The following is a 23673-nucleotide window of genomic DNA, read 5'->3' on the forward strand; positions in this document are numbered from 1 at the left end:
ACACATAACCATCAGTGATAAATGGAGCATACTCATGCTCCACATCCATAACTTTTTCAATGGGACTTTTATCAGACACAACCCTTGCCTTAAAACATTTTATAGGTTTACTCTTTTGAGTCGCCAACACAATTGACCGAAACTCTTCAGACCTAGGTGGAACAGACTTCTCTGCCTGACCAGTCTTTGACACGCTGGCCAATGCCACTGGCCGGCCAGAGTCATGCCTTTTACCTGACTTAGTTGTAGAGCGCAGCAGAGGGCATTCATTCTTCCAATGCCCGTGCTCAAGGCGGTAGTGACAAATGGAACTAGAATCACCTTTAGATTTGGGATTAAAATCAGACCTGAGTATGGCAGGCACAGCACCAGCAGCAAATCTTCCCTGCCGTGCTTCCTTACGGCCATACTCACTGCGAGAATTGTAATCCCTGCTAACAGTTTTATGGGTAAGGACAAACTTCTGCTAACACAGCGCCCTCTGCTGGAGACTTCACTTCATGCTCATTGATGTATGTAACTATACAATCAGGGGACAAGGCTTTTAAACTGCTCCAACACAATCAAGTCACACAGAGTGTCAAAAATGACTCACCCCCTCTGCCGCTAGCCAACGGTGAAAGTGAGTGTTCAGTCCCCTGGCCACCTCTACATGAGCCTGCTTATCACCTTTTTGCCAGTTCCTAAATCACTGACGATAGACCTTCGCCACCAACTCATATACACTTTCAAGACAGCTTCTTTAACTGACTTATATTTTTTCTCTCAGGCCCTGGCAGACATGTATAAGCCTCCTGTGCTTTACCAAAAAGAACACTTTGCAAAAGTAAAATCCTGTCTGCATCATCCCAACCCCGATCCTCTGCTATACTTTCAAACAGAGAAAAAAGGCATCCTGATCGCTTTCATTAAAACATGGCAACAACTTCATCATATGAGCAATATTAACCTCCACTGATCTTGCATCTCCAGAACCTAATGGCTCTGAACCATCTGAAGACCCAGCACTAAGCTTATCCTCTGCAATTAAATGAAGCTGTTCAGCATCATGAGCCAATCTTTTCTATTGCTGTGAAATGTGAATTCTCTCCATTTCAACCTGGCATGCAAGCTCCTTTTCTCTCAATTCAGCTTCACGTGCCTGTTCCCTCTCCTTTGCCTTCAACTTATCAAGCTGTAATTTATGATCTAATTTGCGTTCTCTTAATGGTTGCTGAAACTGTAAAAGCATTAGTTCCTTGCTGTTCAAAAGTTAAACTGTCATCTTGCTGTGTAGGCTTTGTAGGCCCAGCACCTGGTGCATGAGGAGTCGACGTTGTGACCTGCTCCTCAGCATCAGAGAGAGAGAGAGAGGACAATGTCAACACCTATCTTTCAACCAATTTCTCTTTAATAACACGTCTTAATTGCTGTGCTTTAGTACCCTTGGTTACTGTAACTTCCGTCTGAAAATGTTCAGCTACTTTACGCAGCTGGTCTTTATTTAAACCTCCAAACCATCCTCAGTTGGGGAGACCAAAAATACATCAGCCGTATCCATTTCATGATCACACAACCTAATCTGAACTACAGATCACAAATCAGACCCGATAATGAAGGTCGGCGACTTACCAATTCGCTGTGCACTCACACAATCAAAACCTTAAACATAACAATCACAGTGTTGCTTTAAACAACTGATGCCTTAAATCCTATTGAGCAACAGCTTCCCCTGTAATCTATTTAAATGCACATGACACCATTCGCTAAACAAGAAATATACTAATGATCAGAAGCTTCCCTGCATCTCAATAATACCCATTCAATCTCTCGAACATCTTCTTGCCCTCCCCAAGAATTGAGATCATTCCTGCACAATACCACTGGAAGTGACCCATCCGGGCAAAGCCCCTCAAGCCCGCAGACCACAGCGGCGCCCTCAGCCCAGGGAGTAGCATGAATATCAAAAACAAAAGTAAAACAAAAAAAACCACAAGCAGCCTGTAATCTAACACAGGATTTCACAATGCTCCAAAATAATAATAAAAAATAAATTAATAAATAGCAGTTTAGTAACCAATGCCATATGCAGCTGCTCACAAAAAAGCTTGGTAAAATACCAAACTGCTTTCCCCTTCTCCACATGTTAAACGCAAGCAAAACAAACAAACAAAAAACCTTTTCTTACCATCAAAGCGTTTTCCATGCGGATCTCGCGAACATTTTTCCCCAAACACCTAAGGTGGTGTTTACATTAGACCGTATCAGCGGATCATCAGATTAACGTTTTTAAAACGATTCGCGTGCACACAGCAACGCCAATACACGGATACGCTCGGCTCTGCAGGCATCCTGCGCTCCAAATCACTCCGCCCTGAACAGCGAGTGCCCTCTGGAGGGTGCGCACTCCGGCCCTGTGCAGCTCACAGAGCACGCGAGTGAAGCGCACGAGCAGTGATTCGGGACAAATAGCAGGAAGTGAAAGTCCGCGCCGTTTTTCAGCAGTCGCGTCACATGACCAACATGGCATGACCAACGCCAGCGAATCGGGAAGGTGGATGTCACAGTGATGTTGTCCAATGACGACATCAGCTAGAGCTCAGCACTGCGTATCCTCGTTCCTCAATGTTTACACAGCACCGGATCAGATACGTAATGGATTGAATACGTGGGCCCTGGCGGATTCAAGTTGTTCCGCCTGTGGAGTCGTTTCCCGGTGTTTTAATGTGAACGGACAGTGCATCCGCGACGAAAACGAGACGGATACGGTCTAATGTAAACACCACCTAAGGTGCACTGAAGCACAATCAATGTGGCCAATCAAGTATGTTAATTACTGCAGAAACGGGTCCTCAGCCCACCTACCTATTCACAATTTCAGAGATACAATCACTTACCAAAAAAAAAGCATGTTGTACTACGCTAGAACAAAGGCCTCGACGTAAAATCCCGGACGAATCCCTAAATGTAACCAAACCAGGCTCGTATGCTTCAGCAACATACAGGGAGACCACGCAAGGATAAAGTTTGACAACATAATTATTTTTTAAAGTAAATAAGTATATTGAAAAATAAAATGGCATCAGGATGATGACAAAAAAATAAACGTATGATATAAATCAGTCATATGATATACTGCAAAACAAAAAGCCAAAAGCAACGCTTCCTGGAACGGAGAGAGGGAACGGCGAACCCCTGCCAAGTAGCCCTTTTTAAAGCACCAGTACTGCCATCAAATGACTAGCAGCACCTGTGCATTAACTCCGCCCTGTAAAACACAGACACAGACCAAAACAACACAGACAGGCAGCAACGGTCTGGCCTGTAACAATCCTTTTATCATATATAAAATTATTCCGAATATTTGTCTGTTCTAGTTGAGCTTCAATCCTAAAGTAAACTCTGTCAGTTCCTGAGTTAGAGCAACAGAAAGCCATTAAATTGAGGTGATTATCATGTAGAGATTGTGCGTTTTCAGAATTAGGTGGGAGGAGCATACTCTATTTCCCCTGTCATTCACAGTGATACTCGCCAATTATGGACATCTCTGAGCTCTTGAACTGTGTTAGAAGAGGGCAGACGGTGCTTTCCTCCATGACGCAGCAGTTCAAAATGATGCAGTTGTCTTGTTTCACATGTCTCAAAGGAAGGACGTGTGAGCCTTCACCCTCCCGGCTGGTAGACGTTGGCGATGGGTGTGTTATATGATTGGAGAGAGCTGGCTGGTGGGCGGGAAGGAACTGGCCAAGAGAACTAGGGAGGAAATGAGGAGAGAGCCAAATAAATAAACAAGCAACGTCAGCTGAAATATCAGCTTTCAAATCTTTATTAAAAAGACTGCTCATAAAATGTCAAAAACGAATAAAGACAAGTCTGTCTTCTTTACAAGTTGTCTTTCAATACACTGGATTTCTTTTTCAATGTCTTCTCAAGTCGTGTGATTTTTTTTTTTTGGATGTCATTGAAGCTTTTTCTGTTCAACAAACGTGTCTTTTCCATCCTTTTATTTTGGAAAAGCTGTGATATTTCTAAAATAAAGCTGTGTTTTCGGTAATCTAGCTGCCTAGGCTACTCAGCAGTCTGTGTGGTCCATGGTGGAGTGATCATGACTTCCCTACGCCCTCACAAGGCTTTGTGGGGAAAATGTCTCTCTTCTGTTAATGGCCTCAACACAAGCAAATAACTTTCTAATGTAGAATGTTCTGGTAATTTCATGGCTTATTTAATAGAATTGTATTAAATATAGCAGCTTTATCTTTCCGCAGCTCTCGAATCTGACTTGCGTAAGATAAAAAATCCAATCGGTAGTGATATGAATAAAAATAATGGCCTGTAGCTGTTTGTTTTAAACCAGTGTGTTTGAAACATTAATTCTGAGACTCTTAGTGTAGAGTTTAAATAATCATCATATAATCAAATAATACCTGAGGTGAGAAGTGAAGCAGAGCTTTAACGCAGTGGGAGTGAATTAGTGCACTTAAACCTCTCTCTCTCTCTCTCTCTCTCTGTCTCTCTCAGCATTGAACCCATGTGACAGTAATGGAGGACGAGGCCCCTGCTCTCATCTCTGTCTCATCAACTATAATGGCACTGCTTCCTGTGCTTGTCCTTACCTGATGAATCTTTCTCCAAATAATCACACCTGTCAAGGTGAGACACACCCCCTATTAATACCTACCATCGTGAGACACACCCCCTACCAATACCTACCAAGGTGAGTCATGTTTCCAACCACACCTACCAAGCAGGGTAACACCCCCTACCAGTACCTATCAAGGTGAGACACCCCTTCACTCAGACCTGTCCGGTTTAACCACACCCCCAGTGATGCATTCCAGGTGAGTCCTGCTTCCTCGGTTACAGTTGCCTAGATGGGTAACGCCCCAATCATACTGGGTCAGGTGACTCAGAGCTCCACTCACACCTGCCAGGGTGAACCCCCACATCCAGTGACATCTGTCCAATCGAGGTCAGACCTCTCTCTCTCTCCCTCTCCCCTCTCTCTCCCTCCCTCTCTCTCCCCCTCTCTCCCTCCCTCTCTCTCTCTCCCCTCTTTCTCTCTCTGTCCCCCTCTCTCTCTCGCCCTCTCTCTCTCCCCCTCTCTCTCGCCCTCTCTCTCTCCCCCTCTCTCTCTCTCCCCCTCTCCCTCTCTCGCTCTCTCTCCCTCTCTCTCTCTCCCCCTCTCTCTCCCCCCCTCTCCCTCTCTCGCTCTCTCTCCCTCTCTCTCTCTCCCCCTCTCTCTCCCTCTCTCTCCCCCTCTCTCTCCCCCCTCTCTCTCTCTGTCCCCCTCTCGCTCTCTCTCTGTCCCCCTCTCTCTCCTCTTTCTCTCTCTGTCCCCCTCTCTCTCTCGCCCTCTCTCTCTCCCCCTCTCTCTCTCTCTCCCCCTCTCTCTCTCTCTCCCCCTCTCTCTCCCTCTCTCTCTCTCCCCCTCCCTCTCTGTCCCCCTCTCCCTCTCTCTCCCCCTCTCGCTCTCTCTCTCCCTCTCTCTCTCCCCCCTCTCTCTCCCCCTCTCTCTCTCTCTCTCTCTGTCCCCCTCTCACTCTCTCTCTCACTCTCTCTCTACCCCCTCTCTCCCCTCCCTCTCTCTCTCTCTCTCCCCCTCTCTCTCTCCCCCGTCTCCCTCTCTCTCTCTCTTGCCCTCCTTGAAGGTTGTTGTTCATGAAAGACTGTGACATGCCCATATATGACCTTAAAGTCATGGCTTCTCTGGTCTGTGATCTGCATACACACACCTCTTTAACCTATTTTCAAACTCTGGCATTCATTTTTTTTTTTTTTCAGAATGTTTTTAGAAGTTTAGCACTGAACTTTTACGCCAAGGTCTGGTAGTAAATGCTTTTAAACTTAAAGAAGCTGTGATGTTGGAACAATTACAGTCTGTCTCGGGAGACTCCGGTGACCTAGCTAAACTCATAACACGGAGGGGAAACGGAGGTTCATTTGAATTTCTTGTTTTAAAACCTCTGGAGAATAGTGCAGAGGTCAGGAGAGGGGAAACTGTAGATGACAGAATAGAAAACAGTGCAGTGAAGGAAAAATGTGAAATGTTAAATGTGTGGTGTTTCTGTGTCGATGAACAGGTGCTGTTTTTTTCTTTCTCACGTCATTTTTGCTTCTAGGCAAAATTACTGATTTAACACAAGTGTTAATCATGGTGGTGATTAATATAAACAAGTCTGATTGGAACAGAGCTCCAGATGTTTCATGTTAATTACTGAAAGCACAAACACATGCTGGAGACTTAACATGTAGGATTGTTGTTCTTTTACTAAATATGTGAAGAAGTGCATGTAGTTTCAAGTAGAACCCTTTTTGGAAACAAAGACCCCTTAATTATCCACTAAACCCTTGAAGAACCCTTATTTTTTTTCTAAAAGTGTGTGTATCAACTGAGTAAACTTGTGGTACAAACTCTAAACTATTTATTATTTTCTTCTTAATATCTAGAACCCATCAGGAGTTTAACACTTAGCAATGTCAGTGCTTGGTACACTCTTCTAAAATGTTTCTCCAAGGGTTCTTAGCCTCATAAAACGGTTCTACTGTTCAGAACGCTTTCAAATTGGGTGTAGGGTGTTTAACCCCATGGATGTAGGGTTAAGGGTTCAAGGGGCACAAACAGAGAACCTTGAAGGGTCCTAAATTTTCTCAGTGTGTTTGCTAAATTGAGAACAGAAATACTTTTTAAAGTTATTAATTGTTTCATTTGTCTTCTATTATTATAACTTGTAATTATCTGAGTAAAATTGTTTTAATTATGTTTATTTTTTTGTTTCTACTTTTACCAAAATGTCAACTTCAATTTACTGTACATGTAAAAACTAAAAATGGAGAGATTTATATACTTCATTATAAATGTAGATTGAAGGAGGAGATGACATTATGGTGTTGTTTCCGTGTTGTCAGTAATAGCACTGAAAACCTGAGTTCGGAGCAGCCTCTAAACATGGCCGCTCCAGACGACAACTCCCCAGCACCACAGCGCCCCTCATCTCTGGAACACTAGGAAGTGCACCTGTTTCCTATTTCCCCGTAATTACTTCCCTGTATAAGCCCAGCATCCACAAACACTCACCACAAAGTATCGTTCTGTGTCTCCATGCCTGATCATACTGAGCCTTCTGGCTTTCTGCCTGACTACCAGTGATTTGACTTTGTTTACGTTTATTTCCAACTTTGTTTACTCGCCTTCCCTTTGACATTCTGTTCGCAAATTGACCAACTCTTGCCCGTCCCCGACTACGACTTCTGAGTGCTGGTTTGGATTTGGTTACCAGTTTGCGATGCACCCGCTCTCCCCTGCGCTTGCATCCGTAAGTGCCTGTACCCTGACACAATACTTCACCAGCAGTGGATGCAGCAGAGGAAGTGAAGCAGACTGCTCTCAATGCTCAGGAGCAACTGTTAGGAGAACATCAGCAAATGATAAGCAAACTTAACACTAGAATGTCTCAACTAATGGCTGTTGTTTCGCAGGCCATCCTGACACACCCCTCGTCCTCCGCTGGTGCAGCCCTGATGGTTCTGCAACCCAAGAAGTATTCTGGGGAAGTTTCAGACTGTAAAGGATTTCTTTTTCAATGCTCATTATATTTCATGACCCTCATGGGAGCTACAGAGGAGTAGAAGATTGCCCAATTCCTCAATATCCTCACAGGCAAGGCTTTCCAGTGGGCTAGTGCTGTTTGGGAGCGTGGGGGCGAACACATCACCTCCTATGACCAATTTATTGAACTGTTCAAACAAGTTTTCGATAATCAGCCAGAGGGTGTCGAAGTTGGCCAGAGCCTGCTAACCATTAGGCAGGGAGATAGGAGAGTGGCTGATTATGTGCTAGAATTTCGCATGCTAGCAGCTGGAAGTGGTTGGAACGAGCCTACCCTCAAGGCCACCTTTTGCCAGGGTCTGCGTCCTGAAGTGCTCACTGAACTGGCATGCTGTGATGAACAACTCACTCTGGACTCCCTCATCAATCTGGCCATCCACCTAGACCATCTTCTTAGAAACCGGCCCTCGTTACAGTCACCTCCAGCCCTTCCTTGTACTCCAGCATCCCCGACTCCGATGGAGGTCTCCCATGCTTGCTTACAATGTTCAGAGAAGGGTAGGAGGCCTTGTGAGGGGCTATCTTTCTACTGAGGTGAGTCTGGCCATCTGATAGCAAAGTGTCCCGTTTGCTACCAAACCCTAAAAAGGAGGGTTTCACTCATCACGAAACCTGTCCGTCCAGCCTGGTGAGTCATGAAATTGTTCACACACCACATTCTCTCAAGATGTCAGTGCTGTTAAAGCTACCAGACTCTACCCATGTTCTCTCTGCCTTCATAGATTCAGGGGCAGAGGGGAACTTAATCAGTATTGAGATCGTCCAGAAGTACAACCTGCCCATGGAAGAACTCCATCGATCAGTGAACCTTAAGGCCATCGATGGGGGCCCCATCAGTGATGGGCTTGTTACAACACGCATATCACCCTTTGAAATCCAGGTTGGGACACTTCATGTAGAACGCATCACCTTATTGGTCACTCACACAGCTCAACATGCGCTTCTCTTGGGGTTCACATGGCTCTAGCTTCACAATCCCCTAATATCCTGGCAGCATAGAGAAATTCTGCAATGGTCCTCATCCTGCTTCTAGAAGTCTCTATTTTGTCCAACTCTGTGGAATGCTCACTGCCATCCTTGGATAATGTTCCTCCCTGACCTCAAAGAAGTTTTTTAGCAAGGGTAACGCTAGTGGCTTGCCTCCTCACCGAACCTAAGACTGTGCCATAGACCTCCTCCCAGGTACAACTCCACCTAGCAATCACACATACCCTCTGTCCATCACCGAACAAGCTGCCATGGAGGAGTGTGTACAGGAGCCACTACAACAGGGGTACATTAGGCCATCCATGTCTCCAGCTTCAGCCAGCTTCTTCTTTGTGGAAAAGAAAGGAGGAGGTCTTCGTCCCTGCATTGACTACCGAGGTTTAAACCAGATCACAGTCAAGTACCCCATCCACTTCTCCTGGTGCCGTAGGCTTTAGAACAGCTCAGGTCAGCAAGAATATTCTCCAAGTTGGACCTTCGAAGCGCTTACAACCTGGTCAGAATTCAGGAAGGCGATGGATGGAAGACTGCCTTTAGCACAACATCCGGGCACTTTGAATATTTGGTCATGCTTTATGGACTTTCTTGTGCTCCCAGTGTCTTCCAATGTCTTATTAATGACGTACTCGGAGACATGCTGGGAATTTTTGTCATTTCTTACATAGACAACATTCTAATCTACTCCCCCGATGACAGCTCACATCACAAACATGTAAGGTCGGTACTTGCCCGATTATTGGAGAATCACCTCTATGTAAAAGCAGAGAAGTGCGAGTTTCACGTTTACAAGATCTCTTTTTTTGGGTACATCATCAGCGCAGGAGTAAACATGGACCATAGCAAAGTCTTGGCGGTCACCTCCTGGCCCACACCCACTATCATGAAGGAACTACAATGTTTCCTGGGGTTTGCAAATTTTTATCGGCACTTTATCCGAGGGTTTAGCATGATTGCCACTCCTCTCACTACCCTCCTAAAGAAGGGGTCGCGATGTCTCCAGTGGAACCCAGCCGCCGAAGAAGCCTCCAACCAGCTCAAGAACACCTTCACGACAGATCCCATTCTTCAGCACCTAGACCCTACTAAACCGTTCATCATAGAGGTAGATGCCTCAGAGACTGGAGTGGGAGGGGTACTATCTCAGCATTTTGGGGATAAGCCTAAGCTACATCTCCCAACCTTTTATTCTAAGAAACTCACCCCAGCCAAGCAGAATTATGACATTGGTAATCGAGAACTCCTACCTATTAAACTAGCTTTAGACAAATGGAGACACTGTCTAGGGGGCGCCATACATCCATTTACCAACCTCAGCAATTATAAGAATCTCAAATATCTGAAGACAGCTAAATGCCTTAACCCACGCCAAGCCAGATGAGCACTTTTCTTCATCCAGTTTTGATTCATGATCTCCTACTGCCCAGGTCCCAGAAACACTAAGGTGGACACCCTCTCCAGAATCCACACTACATCCAACCATGTTCCAGAACCCATGTCTATCCTATCAACCAAATGCTTTTTGCATGCCATTTCATGGGATGTAGATAAGGAAGTGGCGCAATTGCAACCTCCAAATGCGCTTGAGAACTGTCCTCCAGGATTCATGTATGTGCTGCCCTGATTTCGAGGTCAACTCATCACCTGGGCCCATTCTCCTCTGGCCATGGGGCACTCCAGCAGTCACAGAACCTGTCAACTTCTCAGAAACAAGTACAGGTAGTTGTCGACTTACGACCTATGCGACTTACGACCGATCGACTTTATGACCGTCTGGTTATGACTGGCAAGTGTTTCCTAGCTGAGCGTACAACAGTTTCCACCCCAGCTCCCGTCAGTGCCTCTCGCCGCGTACAACAGTTTCTGCCCCAGCTTCCGGCAGCGCCTCTCGCCGCGTACAACAGTTTCCGCCCCAGCTCCCGGCAGCGCCTCTCGCCCGTACAACAGTTTCCGCCCCAGCTCTCGGCAGCACCTCTCGCCGCGTACAACAGTTTCCGCCCCAGCTCTCGGCAGCACCTCTCACCGCGTACAACAGTTTCCGCCCCAGCTCTCGGCAGCGCCTCTCGCCGCGTACAACAGTTTCCGCCCCAGCTCCAGGCAGCGCTTCTCGCTGCGTACAACAGTTTCCGCCCCAGCTCCAGGCTGGTTTACAACCAGTCAGTCGTAACCAAACGCAGTCGTAAGTCGACGACTACCTGTATTGGTGGGAGAACATGGTTTTCGAGATCAACCAATTTGTTTCATCCTACTCCACCTGTGCCCAAGTGAAGGTGCCACGGGCCCCGCCTGCCAGAAAGCTCTGTCCACTCCCGGTACCTCAACGACCCTGGTCACATATAGTCATTGACTTCATCATCATCCTACCTTGATCTCAAGGTAACATGGTCGTCCTAGTGGTCATAGATCACTTGTCCAAAGCCCTTGAACTCATTCCTCTGTTCAGTCTACCCACGGCGTTCAAAATCACAGAACTCCTATTCAGTCACATTTTCCAATATCATGGTATCCCCGAAGATATTGTCAGTGACCGGGGTCCCCAGTTCATCTCCAGGTTATGTACCAAGTTCATGGACAGATTAGGGGTATCTGTGAGCTTAACTTCAGGGTACCACCCACAATCCAATGGCCAGGTGGAGCACGCTAACCAGGAAGTCGGTTGCTTCCTCAGGATATTCTGCATCAGGAACCAGAAGGACTGGGCACAGTTCCTTCCTTGGGCCAAACACGCTCAGAACTCTTTGAAACACTCTGCCACACAACTAACACTGTTTTAATCTATCCTTGGGTATCAACTACCACTCTTCCGCTGGGATGATTCCCCAACACAAATCCTGGCAGTGGACTCCTGGTTCAAGAGTGAGCAGGTGTGGGAGGAAGTTCACCAAAGGCTGGAACAGGTCCACAGCAAGTGCAAACAATATGCAGACAAGCATCAAGAGGAAACCATGGAGTATGCCCCAGGTGACTGACTGTGGCTGTCCACTAAGGATCTACGAGAGCCAAACGCCTGCTGGAAGCTCCAACCCTGATACATCGGTCCATATAAGGTAATCTTCAACGTTAATGAAGTTTCCTATAAGTTGGAACTCCCACCTTACTGCAGAATGGCTCCCACATTTCATGCGTCATACTTGAAACCTGCCATCCAAGGCCCCCTAACTACTAACATGCTCATCCGAGACACCTCCCCCCATGAGAAGGAGACCTGATATACCAGGTTTGGGTGGTGGTGGTGGGGTGTTCTGTCAGTAATAGCACTGAAAACCTAAGTTCGGAGCAGCCTCCAAACATGGCCACTCTGGACTACAACTCCCAAGCACCACAGCACGTCTTATCTCCGGAATACTAGGAAGTGCACCTGTTTCCCTGTAATTACTTCCCTATATAAGCCCAGCATCCACAAACATTCACTGCATTGTTCTTTGTCTCCATGCCTGATCATACTGAGCCTTCTGACTTTCTGCCTGACTACCAGTGCTTTGACTTTGTTTACATTTTTTCTGACTTCGTTTACTCACTTGCCCTTTGACATTCTGTTCGTAAATCGACCGACCCTTGCCTGTCCCCGACTACGACTTCTGAGTGCTGGTTTGGATTTGGTTACCAGTTTGCGATGCAGCTGCTCTCCCCTGCGCTTGTATCTGCAAGTGCCTGCACCCTGACACATGTGTAAGATTAACACTGTACACTGTCACTGATGTGTGCAATAATATTTACGGTCCATTTCAGTGTGGTGACTGTGTGGAGATTTTATCACAGCATTCACGTTTTATCATTGGCACGTCAAGTATCTTTTCATTTGAGAGAAAGCTGTTTAGATTGATAGACGATACGTCTGACCAGAGAGAGTGTCACAGCTCAGGACCTTGGAATTATAAGATCTGACAGTTCTGTGATTTTTAAGATACTGAGCCACAAAGAATTTACGCTCAATAAATCAGATGTGTTTTGTGGCATTTAGTTCTTCTTTCTTTTCCTCTTTTCTGTGTTTTTATAGCAGAGTGGCAAAAACAAAATCTGTCATAAATGTGAAAAGTTTGATCTCCAAAAATACCTTGTTTTGAGTTCTGTGCGGTATTGAGTTTGAGTCCCACAGAAACAGCAGAGTCTCCTAAAAGAACTCCTTTCTATTTTCTATTTCGATTTTTCCCGAACACCATAATTAAATAACACAAGTAATATAAAACAAAAGTAACACCTGTTTATTTATTCTATCTAATTAATTATCAGATCATTCCAATAGAAATTGTTAATTGCGAAGATGCTGATACTTTAGAAACTGTATTTTCGAATTAGTATGAAATTATTACATGCACAAATAAAATAAATACTCATGTCTTGTTTTATATTTTTGATGAAATTATTTTAAAAAGAATTTGAAGGTAAAATGTAGGGAAAGTATTATTTAAAAAGTCCTACTTTAGATCATAAACTATAAATATGTCTCTTACAGACTTCATACAGAGAATTATTTAGATAACTTATTAACATGATATTTAAAATTTCAGTTCCAGAAGTGTTAATGTTATTAACCACCATGGTTTTAATGCAGTGTTTTATGACGTGTGTGTGTGTGTTCCCTCTCTGTGAAGTTGTGAAAAGGTTTTTGCTGTATGCACGGAGATCAGAAATCCGCGGAGTCGATATTGACAACCCATACATCAATATCATTACCGCGGTGACGGTGCGGGACACTGATGATGTCACAGCTGTGGATTACCATGCAGCTGACGAGTGGATTTACTGGGCCGATGTTAAATCTCGGACAGTAAAACGGGTGTCGATTAATGGGACTAAGTCTGAAGTGATTATATCTGGAGGTACTGTGTGTGTGTGTGTGTGTGTGTGTGTCCAAGCTTTATATAGTGTTCATATATAAAGTTGTTAAGGTGCAGCTCTGTGTGCTTTACAGGAATTACATAAATATAACTATACAAGATGAAAATTAGCTTAAAAATTGTTTTAAAAGCTTTGAACCTTTTGAATGTGTTAATTATCGTGACTTATGATGTAATGAAAAAATAAAGACAGTGACATTCTGAAAACAAAATGTTCTCCTGAATTCAGATGTATAATTCAGTTATGTTTTTGTACAACCCCGATTCCAAAAAAGTTGGGACAAGGTACAAATTGTAAATAAAAACGGAATGCAATAATTTACAAATCTCAAAAACTGATATTGTATTCACAATAGAACATAGACAACATATCAAATGTCGAAAGTGAGACATTTTGAAATTTCATGCCAAATATTGGCTCATTTGAAATTTCATGACAGCAACACATCTCAAAAAAGTTGGGACAGGGGCAATAAGAGGCTGGAAAAGTTAAAGGTACAAAAAAGGAACAGCTGGAGGACCAAATTGCAACTCATTAGGTCAATTGGCAATAGGTCATTAACATGACTGGGTATAAAAAGAGCATCTTGGAGTGGCAGCGGCTCTCAGAAGTAAAGATGGGAAGAGGATCACCAATCCCCCTAATTCTGCACCGACAAATAGTGGAGCAATATCAGAAAGGAGTTCGACAGTGTAAAATTGCAAAGAGTTTGAACATATCATCATCTACAGTGCATAATATCATCAAAAGATTCAGAGAATCTGGAAGAATCTCTGTGCGTAAGGGTCAAGGCCGGAAAACCATACTGGGTGCCCGTGATCTTCGGGCCCTTAGACGGCACTGCGTCACATACAGGCATGCTTCTGTATTGGAAATCACAAAATGGGCTCAGGAATATTTCCAGAGAACATTATCTGTGAACACAATTCACCGTGCCATCCGCCGCTGCCAGCTAAAACTCTATAGTTCAAAGAAGAAGCCGTATCTAAACATGATCCAGAAGCGCAGACGTCTTCTCTGGGCCAAGGCTCATTTAAAATGGACTGTGGCAAAGTGGAAAACTGTTCTGTGGTCAGATGAATCAAAATTTGAAGTTCTTTATAGAAATCAGGGACGCCGTGTCATTCGGACTAAAGAGGAGAAGGACGACCCGAGTTGTTATCAGCGCTCAGTTCAGAAGCCTGCATCTCTGATGGTATGGGGTTGCATTAGTGCGTGTGGCATGGGCAGCTTACACATCTGGAAAGACACCATCAATGCTGAAAGGTATATCCAGGTTCTAGAGCAACATATGCTCCCATCCAGACGACGTCTCTTTCAGGGAAGACCTTGCATTTTCCAACATGACAATGCCAAACCACATACTGCATCAATTACAGCATCATGGCTGCGTAGAAGAAGGGTCCGGGTACTGAACTGGCCAGCCTGCAGTCCAGATCTTTCACCCATAGAAAACATTTGGCGCATCATAAAACGGAAGATACGACAAAAAAGACCTAAGACAGTTGAGCAACTAGAATCCTACATTAGACAAGAATGGGTTAACATTCCTCTCCCTAAACTTGAGCAACTTGTCTCCTCAGTCCCCAGACGTTTACAGACTGTTGTAAAGAGAAAAGGGGATGTCTCACAGTGGGAAACATGGCCTTGTCCCAACTTTTTTGAGATGTGTTGTTGTCATGAAATTTAAAATCCCCTAATTTTTCTCTTTAAATGATACATTTTCTCAGTTTAAACATTTGATATGTCATCTATGTTCTATTCTGAATAAAATATGGAATTTTGAAACTTCTACATCATTGCATTCCGTTTTTATTTACAATTTGTACTTTGTCCCAACTTTTTTGGAATCGGGGTTGTAATAAATTTTCAGACATTTTTAAGACGTTTGAATCACTAACAGAAATCTGATATTTTGAGGCTGGTTTCTGTCTCTGATATGAAAAAGGAGCAAAGTTCAGAAACCATCAGGCCTGCTGTTGTCAAATTTGTTAAAAACTTGATGATGAAAGGCCTCTCATAACACCCTAAAATATATTCACTCATATATTGTCTGTGTTTATGTTTAGATTTGCTGAATGTTCGAGGTCTATCTGTGGACTGGTTGTCCAGGAACCTGTACTGGATGAGCTCAGACGGTGACGAGACCCAAATTAATGTCGCTCGTCTAGATGGATCGCTCAGAACCACCGTCGTTCACGGCATTGACAAGCCAAAGTGCCTCGTCCTGCATCCCGCTAAAGGGTAACGTCTCAGTCTATACATTTATACCGAGAGGGGGTTTTAGAGCCGGAGGTCTGATACACTTTCATTCAGAGCCAATACAAAGACAAGAAGATAAATAAATGTAGATAAAACCACGAGTGTGTGTGTGTGTGTGTGTACACTTTCACTTGCACAGAAATATAGAGCTCATGGTGTCCTATGGTGTGAATCATCTCAATATTATAGAGCCTGATTTTGAAGGAAGGTGTGTTGCTCGTTTTTGTCTTGTAGGCGTGGCCTGTCCAGATAAGAAATATTATGAGCTAGAGTCTGTATCTTTTAAAGCTAACTAGTTAGCACAAATTAACTAACGCTCTAATCAGTGTGAAAATCGAATCATGTGTGTGGTTTACGTGTTACACACTCGGCTTCGTTCTCAGATTCGATTAGCAAAGTGAGCTAACTGTACTCGCTCCATTCACACACCAGAGACTCCAACAATCTCAGCTCCTTCCTTCCAAACTTCATTTCTCTTCCTAATGTCTCTGTCCACGTTTAATAAGAGCTCGTATACGACAGGAGAAGACGGAACCACGCCTATACATTTTCTTCCAGTAACTGGGAACTAGTTACAAGTTGTAACTAAAGTTGTGAAGAAACGTCGGACCACACGCTCTGTAGGATCCCACTCCCTGTGGAATAACTGAGATGATCCAATTCCGCCCCCACCCCCGTTTTTATTTTGAATGTTTTGGTATTAAAATTTGAGATCTCACATCGTATCAGAATCAACATCAAAATGAGCATTTTATTGCAGCACTGTTAGGGTTTGCTGGGATTCGAACCTGGTTCGCTGGTGTGATAATCCAGCAAACCCCCACTAGGCCACCAGGGGGATGACTCAAGTGCAGAGGCGTGAGGCGGAAGTAGAAAAGTATCAGAAAGTTTATTTACAAAATATACAATCCACAGCAAAAAACAAAAGTAATCCAAAAGCTCAGAAGATAAAGGGAAAATAAAAAATATCCAAAAGATCAAAGTCCAAAAATAAGAAAAGAAAAGGCAAAAATGCAAATGCTCAGAAGATCTCAAAAATGGTACAAACAAAATTCAAAAAGGTCCAGAAAGAAAGCAAAGTACAAAAACCACAAAGACACAGGCAAGGACCATGGACCAGAGGGAACTAGCACTAACAGGCATAGCATAGGAAAAAGACTCCGTGACGAGGGAACAAACAGAGGGGTATTTATACACATACTAATTAAGGAACAGGGCGGGGCAGGAAACAGGCAATGAAGACAAACACAAAAACACAGTGGCGGCCTCTAGAGGCCAAAACAAACATGACAAGATGGAAATAACAGCGGCCTCTAGAGGCCAAAACAGTCCCAGTCCTAACAAGCACTAAAGCTAAAACTCTTACAGTGCACTTCACAGAAATGCTGGATGGATGGATGGATGGATGGATTAATAGGCCACAGAGAAACACAACACTTAACACACAGGCAGAGAGCACTGTGAAGACGGCAGCATCACATCTCCAGTCAAACAATATTTAATAGTCACATGTTATAAATGTAGTTGGAACACTATTCGTTGACCGATTCTCGTCCTCTGATTGGCTGAGCCGGAACACGTGACCACACCGCAGCATATGTAGTTATGTTACAGAGCCAGGCAACGTACTACAGAGGGTCACTGAGAAAGCCAAGCACACGCACATCTGGAGGTAAATTTCATACATATTTTGCAAGTATTGTACAGGGGAATGGTGAGGAGTTTTTTAGCTGACGATGCACCAGAAGGCATGCAAATTTCAAAATTTTCTGGGGGGGGGGTTATGCCTCCAGACCGCCCCTAGCATTAGCACGTTTTTGGTACCCTGCGGTGGCTTCGCCGCAAATTCCAGAGCCACCTACTCCTTTTTTGTAGCTAGCTAATTCAGATTTTCTGCCTCAGCACACACACCACACACACTCATTAAGCTCTTCATCAGTCAGTCCTGTATTAGCGTTTATTTTATCCTTGCTCGGCTCATCAGTGACAAGTTTTTTTTCATTTACACACTCCCTGCTCAGAAAAAAGCCACCATTTGGATTTAAATAAGCAAATAGTTAAGAGCGTTTGATTTGTTAATTACTGCAGTGATGAATGTGTTTCAGCTACAACAATTCATGTGATCCTAACTGAGGCAGTGAGTAGCTTCTCATTCCTTTAACAAACACGTCGGAAGATGAATCGCACAGTCATGGAAAAGATGTCACTGTGTTTCAGAAGGTCAGGAGTGACGGCATGAAGGTTCTGCTGTTCAGTGCGATGTGTTTTGGCACACAATGTTCATCAGAGATAGAAAGTTCCTCATTATAGTGCTGGGAAATATAATAAAATATCAATATGATGATGAATTATGGCATGATGCACTTTTCTGAGACATCACAGGTGTACTGCCATATTTTTAAAAAAATTTTTTATATATATAATTACACACTCTGAATGCAGATTTAATAAAGTTTTCTTGTACACTCTCTAATTATTTTGAAAGTTTATTTTTGATGGCAGTTCATTGGAAGCCTGCAGGGCCGTGCAAAGACCGTTGGAGGGGCAGGGGCTCAACATTCAAAAAAGGGCACTTGGAACAAATTTTTCACACAAGTTAACTTTATTCAAAACTAAATTTCAATTGCAGCTGAACATTCTGTGTGTGTGTGTGTGTGTGTGTGTGCGTGTGTGTGTGTGAGATCCATCTAAATGCTGCAGTATTCTTCAAACCAACAGTCTTCGGTTTGCCATGTTCTTGAAAATGTCTATGACAACACTGTGTTCAATATGGATATCTTTCTCAATTGCCAGCAGAAGAAGGTCTGACAGCCTTTCTTCATGACAAAGGCTGCGGAGTTTTGTCTTCACTAGCTTTAACTTTGAAAAGGAACGCTCTACCGTTGCAGTTGACACAGGTAGTGTTCCATATATTTTCAGCAGCCCAGCCAGCTCTGGAAAAACCAAGTCGGCATTGTTCTCCTTGAGCACAGAAAGCATGGATGCCACACTGGGGAGGCAAGAGTAGGAGGAGTGAAAGACTTTAAGTTCCGTCAGTAATTTCTCCTCTTCCTCAGTCTCATAAAACTCACAAAGCTTCCTGACAGATGCTAGTGCTTCTTCTGGACTTTTCCGTGTTTGCCAGTTGTTTTGTTCAGTGAGGTGTTGCAAAGCACTCAACACTTCCCATGTAGTTCAAACTAAAGTTTCCGAATCTGCCACGTTAATGAAATGGATGGAGCAAACGCTTTAAATATAGCCTCGGCGGCTTCATTAAATGATAAACAACCCTACGCATTTACTGTTGTGTTCTAAGCTGCACAATATTGCATGTTCAGATAAGAAATGAAAGGAGACTTTCAGTGTGACCTCACCATGCCGTTCCTCGCACCGTCTCCCACTGCCACCCGCCTGCATGCGCTTTCTGCACGGAGGCTCACTGAATGCATGACGTCACGGATTGATGCCCGCATTTACATAGAAAAACGTTATTTTATAAATCTATAATTTCATATATTATTGTCAGATTGTAGAGAATATTGATGTTGGAGCTAACTTATCTTTTACAAATATTTAAAAAAAAACCAAAACAACAAAACAGTCCCTATGAAAAGGGCACTTTGGACAGCAAAGAGAAAAGGGGCAGGGGCTAGAGCACCTGTAGCACCGGTTCATTGCACGTGGGTGGAAGCCTGTGTATTATGCTGCATTTCACATGATGTAGAAATGTTCTGAAGTATCATGATATGATATTTTTGTCATATTGCCCAGCCCTATCTCACTACACCTGATTATAATGGCTCCGTCCCAAACGCTAGAAAGTGTGATTAGTTAGTGTTCTGACCAGGACGTTTGCTAGCGTGTGTGTGTATATCAGTGGCGGCTGCTGGTTTTTAAAACAGGGGAAGCCCATTTTACACATTCATCGTAGGCTGGATATCAAAGCATAGAAAGGTGTGCCCCATTAGCACAGTGAACTAGACAACCCTACCTAGTGGCAGAAAGTATTTTTGCTTGTACATTTCATGTTATAGTCTGGCTTGCCAGGCTAGTGCCTCATATCCTTAATCAAAAATATCAAACATCCAAAAATCACTGGCTATTCAACGAAGAGCCTTGAACATCATACCCTGATATGCAACACAGAGTCTTTAACACAACACCCAGCTGTGCAACACATCCTTGAACATCTTCTGCAACACAGTCTGGAAATTCATAACCAGGTCGGCTATGCAACACACAGAACCTTGAATATTATACCCAGGTATAACCTATAACACAGAGCCCACCATTCTCTTAACATTACTGAACAATATACACACTTCACATTCATGAACATGAACACTATTTATACACAAATTCTGCCCTCCGCTCCTTTTCCAGAAAATGGTCTGTGACCCTGTCATACCAGCTGGTTGTGCTTTCCAGAGACTTCACCAATTTCTCTTAGCAGCTAGCACTGCAGATCCCAATAAGGCTCAAGCTAGCCTACAACCAGATTGAACTACAAATGAAATAAACGAGCGAATTCGCGAATGATCAAACTGATAGAATGGATGAAAGTTAACGGAGCACAACGAGTAATATTTACATTTATTTACAGAGTAATGTACAGAGACATCAATGAGAAGAAACGTTGATATGAAAAGAAATTCGGACAGCACTTTGGCACACGACTACACTTTCTCGACATCCGCTAGGGACTGATCATACTTCCGTGTTCCTCGCCGACGCCAAAGTACAGAGCCCGCCCTCCTCATGCCTTTCAAACACTACCTCCAATAATCCTTCATCAGCCTGGCTTCTTGTCCCTCCCACTGTCTCGTTTAGTCCCAGAGAAGCCCGGCTTCCCTGGAAGTGACAATTTTGTTGATTTTAACCAATAACAACTAGCCGAAATTGGCTGTTCAGAGCCCTCTCGTAGACTGCAATGGAAACCCGGCTGCCAGCGCATAGAGCCCATTGAAATAAGAAAGGTTACAGCCAGTGTTGCCAGATTGGGAGGTTTTAAGTGCATTTTGGCGGGTTTTGAACATATTTTGGCTGGAAAACGTCAGCAGTATCTGGCAACGCTGGTTACAGCCTGGCAGCAAAGGTGATTCTCGTGGCGAACTGCAAGTTTGTCAGACATCACTCAAATAAGTTACAGGATAGTTATGAACGTAAATACAATCTTGGGCATATATTATGTTATGCAAGTTATTGTTTTAATGAGAATTCAACGTCATAGATGCCGCAGTTTGGGGAGAGAATTTTAGGGGAAGCTCGGCTTCCCTTGTTGTCTCTGAGAAATCGCCCCTGGTGTATATGTATACTGTTCGTTTTCTGTAGTCTTAGCAAGTGACTTTAATCTGTGTTGCATGTGATTTGGAGTTATTTATGACGTGTAGCAAGTGCAGGTCTGTTGTTTCTTCCACGACTTCTCCTGTGAAGTCATTAACGCAGTAATTAATCACTGCAGCATGCCGCAAACGACACACAGGGTTTATCAACTGAAGTTTTGGAAATGTAGTTATTTATTCATTTATTAATGCTTGTGTTATTGTTGCACAACACAACGCTGGAAGTGCTGCGCTAACTTTAGTTCTAAATTAAAGCTCTAATTTAACGTGAATACTCAGAGTGCAGGCTTTAGCGTGCCTCATTAATCCTCATACGGAGCTTAAATTTATCACACAAGCTAAGAATGTGACTGAAGGTCTGATTGATTGATTGATTGATTGATTGATTGATTGATTAATGTAGAAAATAAAATAAAATCCTCGGATGTGTTTCCATAATCAGAGTGTGATCGTTACAGCCGGATCCCACAGTGTGTGTTGTGGTGCTTTTGCAGGAAAATGTACTGGACTGATGGAAACACCATAAACATGGCCAACATGGACGGCAGCAACAGCAAGATCCTGCATCAGAACCAGAAGGAACCAGTCGGTAAAAGTCATTTTTATCTCTAATGATCGTTGTAGGGTTTATTTGGAATGTTCCGGTTGCCTTCGTTATTCAGGGAAGAGGATCAAAGCACAGTTTGGCAGGATGACTGAAGAGTAATGCATATTCATGAAGCAGTTAATCAGGTAAAGGTCAACACTAGTGAGAGAGTGTGGAACGTTTCGGATCTAACTGAACCTGAACACTACCTGCATCATCATGAGCTGAAAATGATAATGCTTTTGGATGCAGTAACACTGATCACATGCTCCTTATTACTCTTTATTGGTTTATTTATGCCTTAGGAGTATTCCAGTCCTAATATTTTTTCAAGATGAATAAATCAGACCAGAATTTGCTGAATAACACAAACAGGCCAAACTTTATCTGTTACTGTTGTGCTCCTAAAACCCAAAGAGCACCAAGCATGCACGTGATGGCTCCGAGCGCTTCGAACAGAGACGTCGCTTCACACTGGATATCTACAACATCCTGACTCACGCGGGATTTTGGATCTTCAGAAAGTTTTGTTTTGGCCAAACCAGGAAGCAGAAGAACTGGAAGGAAAACAATCAAGGTATAAAACTAGGTGTAGAATCACCTGAGTTGGAAACAAAGACCCAATCCGAGAGAGAGAGAGAGAGAGAGAGAGAGAGAGAGAGAGTTAACAAGGACAGGAAGCTATAAGGAGATGGAAAAGCTTTTTTGTGCCTTGTGTCTGCTAGAGCGCATTAGTTTGTCATTTGCGAAAAATGATTACAATAGTGTAATTACTCAACCTGGACTCATCTTGTGTTCATCCAATTAGAATGTATGAAGGTATGTACAGTGGTGCTTGAAAGTTTGTGAACCTTTAGAATTTTCTATATTTCTGCATAAATATGACCTAAAACATCATCAGATTTTCACACAAGTCCTAAAAGTAGATAAAGAGAACCCAGTTAAACAAATGAGACAAAAATATTATACTTGGTCATTTATTTATTGAGGAAAATGATCCAATATTACATATCTGTGAGTGGCAAAAGTATGTGAACCTTTGCTTTCTGTATCTGGTGTGACCCCCTTGTGCAGCAATAACTGCAACTAAACGTTTGCGGTAACTGTTGATCAGTCCTGCACACCGGCTTGGAGGAATTTTAGCCCGTTCCTCCGTACAGAACAGCTTCAACTCTGGGATGTTGGTGGGTTTCCTCACATGAACTGCTCGCTTCAGGTCCTTCCACAACATTTCCATTGGATTAAGGTCAGGACTTTGACTTGGCCATTCCAAAACATTCACTTTATTCTTCTTTAACCATTCTTTGGTAGAACGACTTGTGTGCTTAGGGTCGTTGTCTTGCTGCATGACCCACCTTCTCTTGAGATTCAGTTCATGGACAGATGTCCTGACATTTTCCTTTAGAATTCGCTGGTATAATTCAGAATTCATTGTTCCATCAATGATGGCAAGCCGTCCTGGCCCAGATGCAGCAAAACAGGCCCAAACCATGATACTACCACCACCATGTTTCACAGATGGGATAAGATTCTTATGCTGGAATGCAGTGTTTTCCTTTCTCTAAACATAATGCTTCTCGTTTAAACCAAAAAGTTCTATTTTGTTCTCATCCGTCCACAAAACATTTTTCCAATAGCCTTCTGGCTTGTCCACGTGATCTTTAGCAAACTGCAGACGAGCAGCAATGTTCTTTTTGGAGAGCAGTGGCTTTCTCCTTGCAACCCTGCCATGCACACCATTGTTGTTCAGTGTTCTCCTGATGGTGGACTCATGAACATTAACATTAGCCAATGTGAGAGAGGCCTTCAGTTGCTTAGAAGTTACCCTGGAGTCCTTTGTGACCTCGCTGACTATTACACGCCTTGCTCTTGGAGTGATCTTTGTTGATCGACCACTCCTGGGGAGGGTAACAATGGTCTTGAATTTCCTCCGTTTGTACACAATCTGTCTGTCTGTGGATTGGTGGAGTCCAAACTCTTTAGAGATGGTTTTGTAACCTTTTCCAGCCTGATGAGCATCAGCAACACTTTTTCTGAGGTCCTCAGAAATCTCTTTTGTTTGTGCCATGATACACTTCCACAAACATGTGTTGTGA

The 23673-nt window shown here is 43.6% G+C and overlaps 1 protein-coding gene across 1 annotated transcript in view; it reads left to right on the forward strand.

Moving 5' to 3' along the window:
- The window catches only part of lrp1ba (low density lipoprotein receptor-related protein 1Ba), a 453831-nt gene that overhangs the window by 199529 nt on the left and 230629 nt on the right, over window positions 1-23673 (forward strand). The window contains exons 40-43 of the mRNA XM_060911172.1: window positions 4498-4629; window positions 13162-13389; window positions 15478-15652; window positions 21486-21580. Coding sequence (XP_060767155.1) covers window positions 4498-4629; window positions 13162-13389; window positions 15478-15652; window positions 21486-21580 — 630 coding nt within the window. The remainder of the gene's footprint in view (window positions 1-4497; window positions 4630-13161; window positions 13390-15477; window positions 15653-21485; window positions 21581-23673) is intronic.

The sequence above is a fragment of the Neoarius graeffei genome, chromosome 27 (assembly GCF_027579695.1).
Source record: "Neoarius graeffei isolate fNeoGra1 chromosome 27, fNeoGra1.pri, whole genome shotgun sequence".
Taxonomy (NCBI): domain Eukaryota; kingdom Metazoa; phylum Chordata; class Actinopteri; order Siluriformes; family Ariidae; genus Neoarius; species Neoarius graeffei.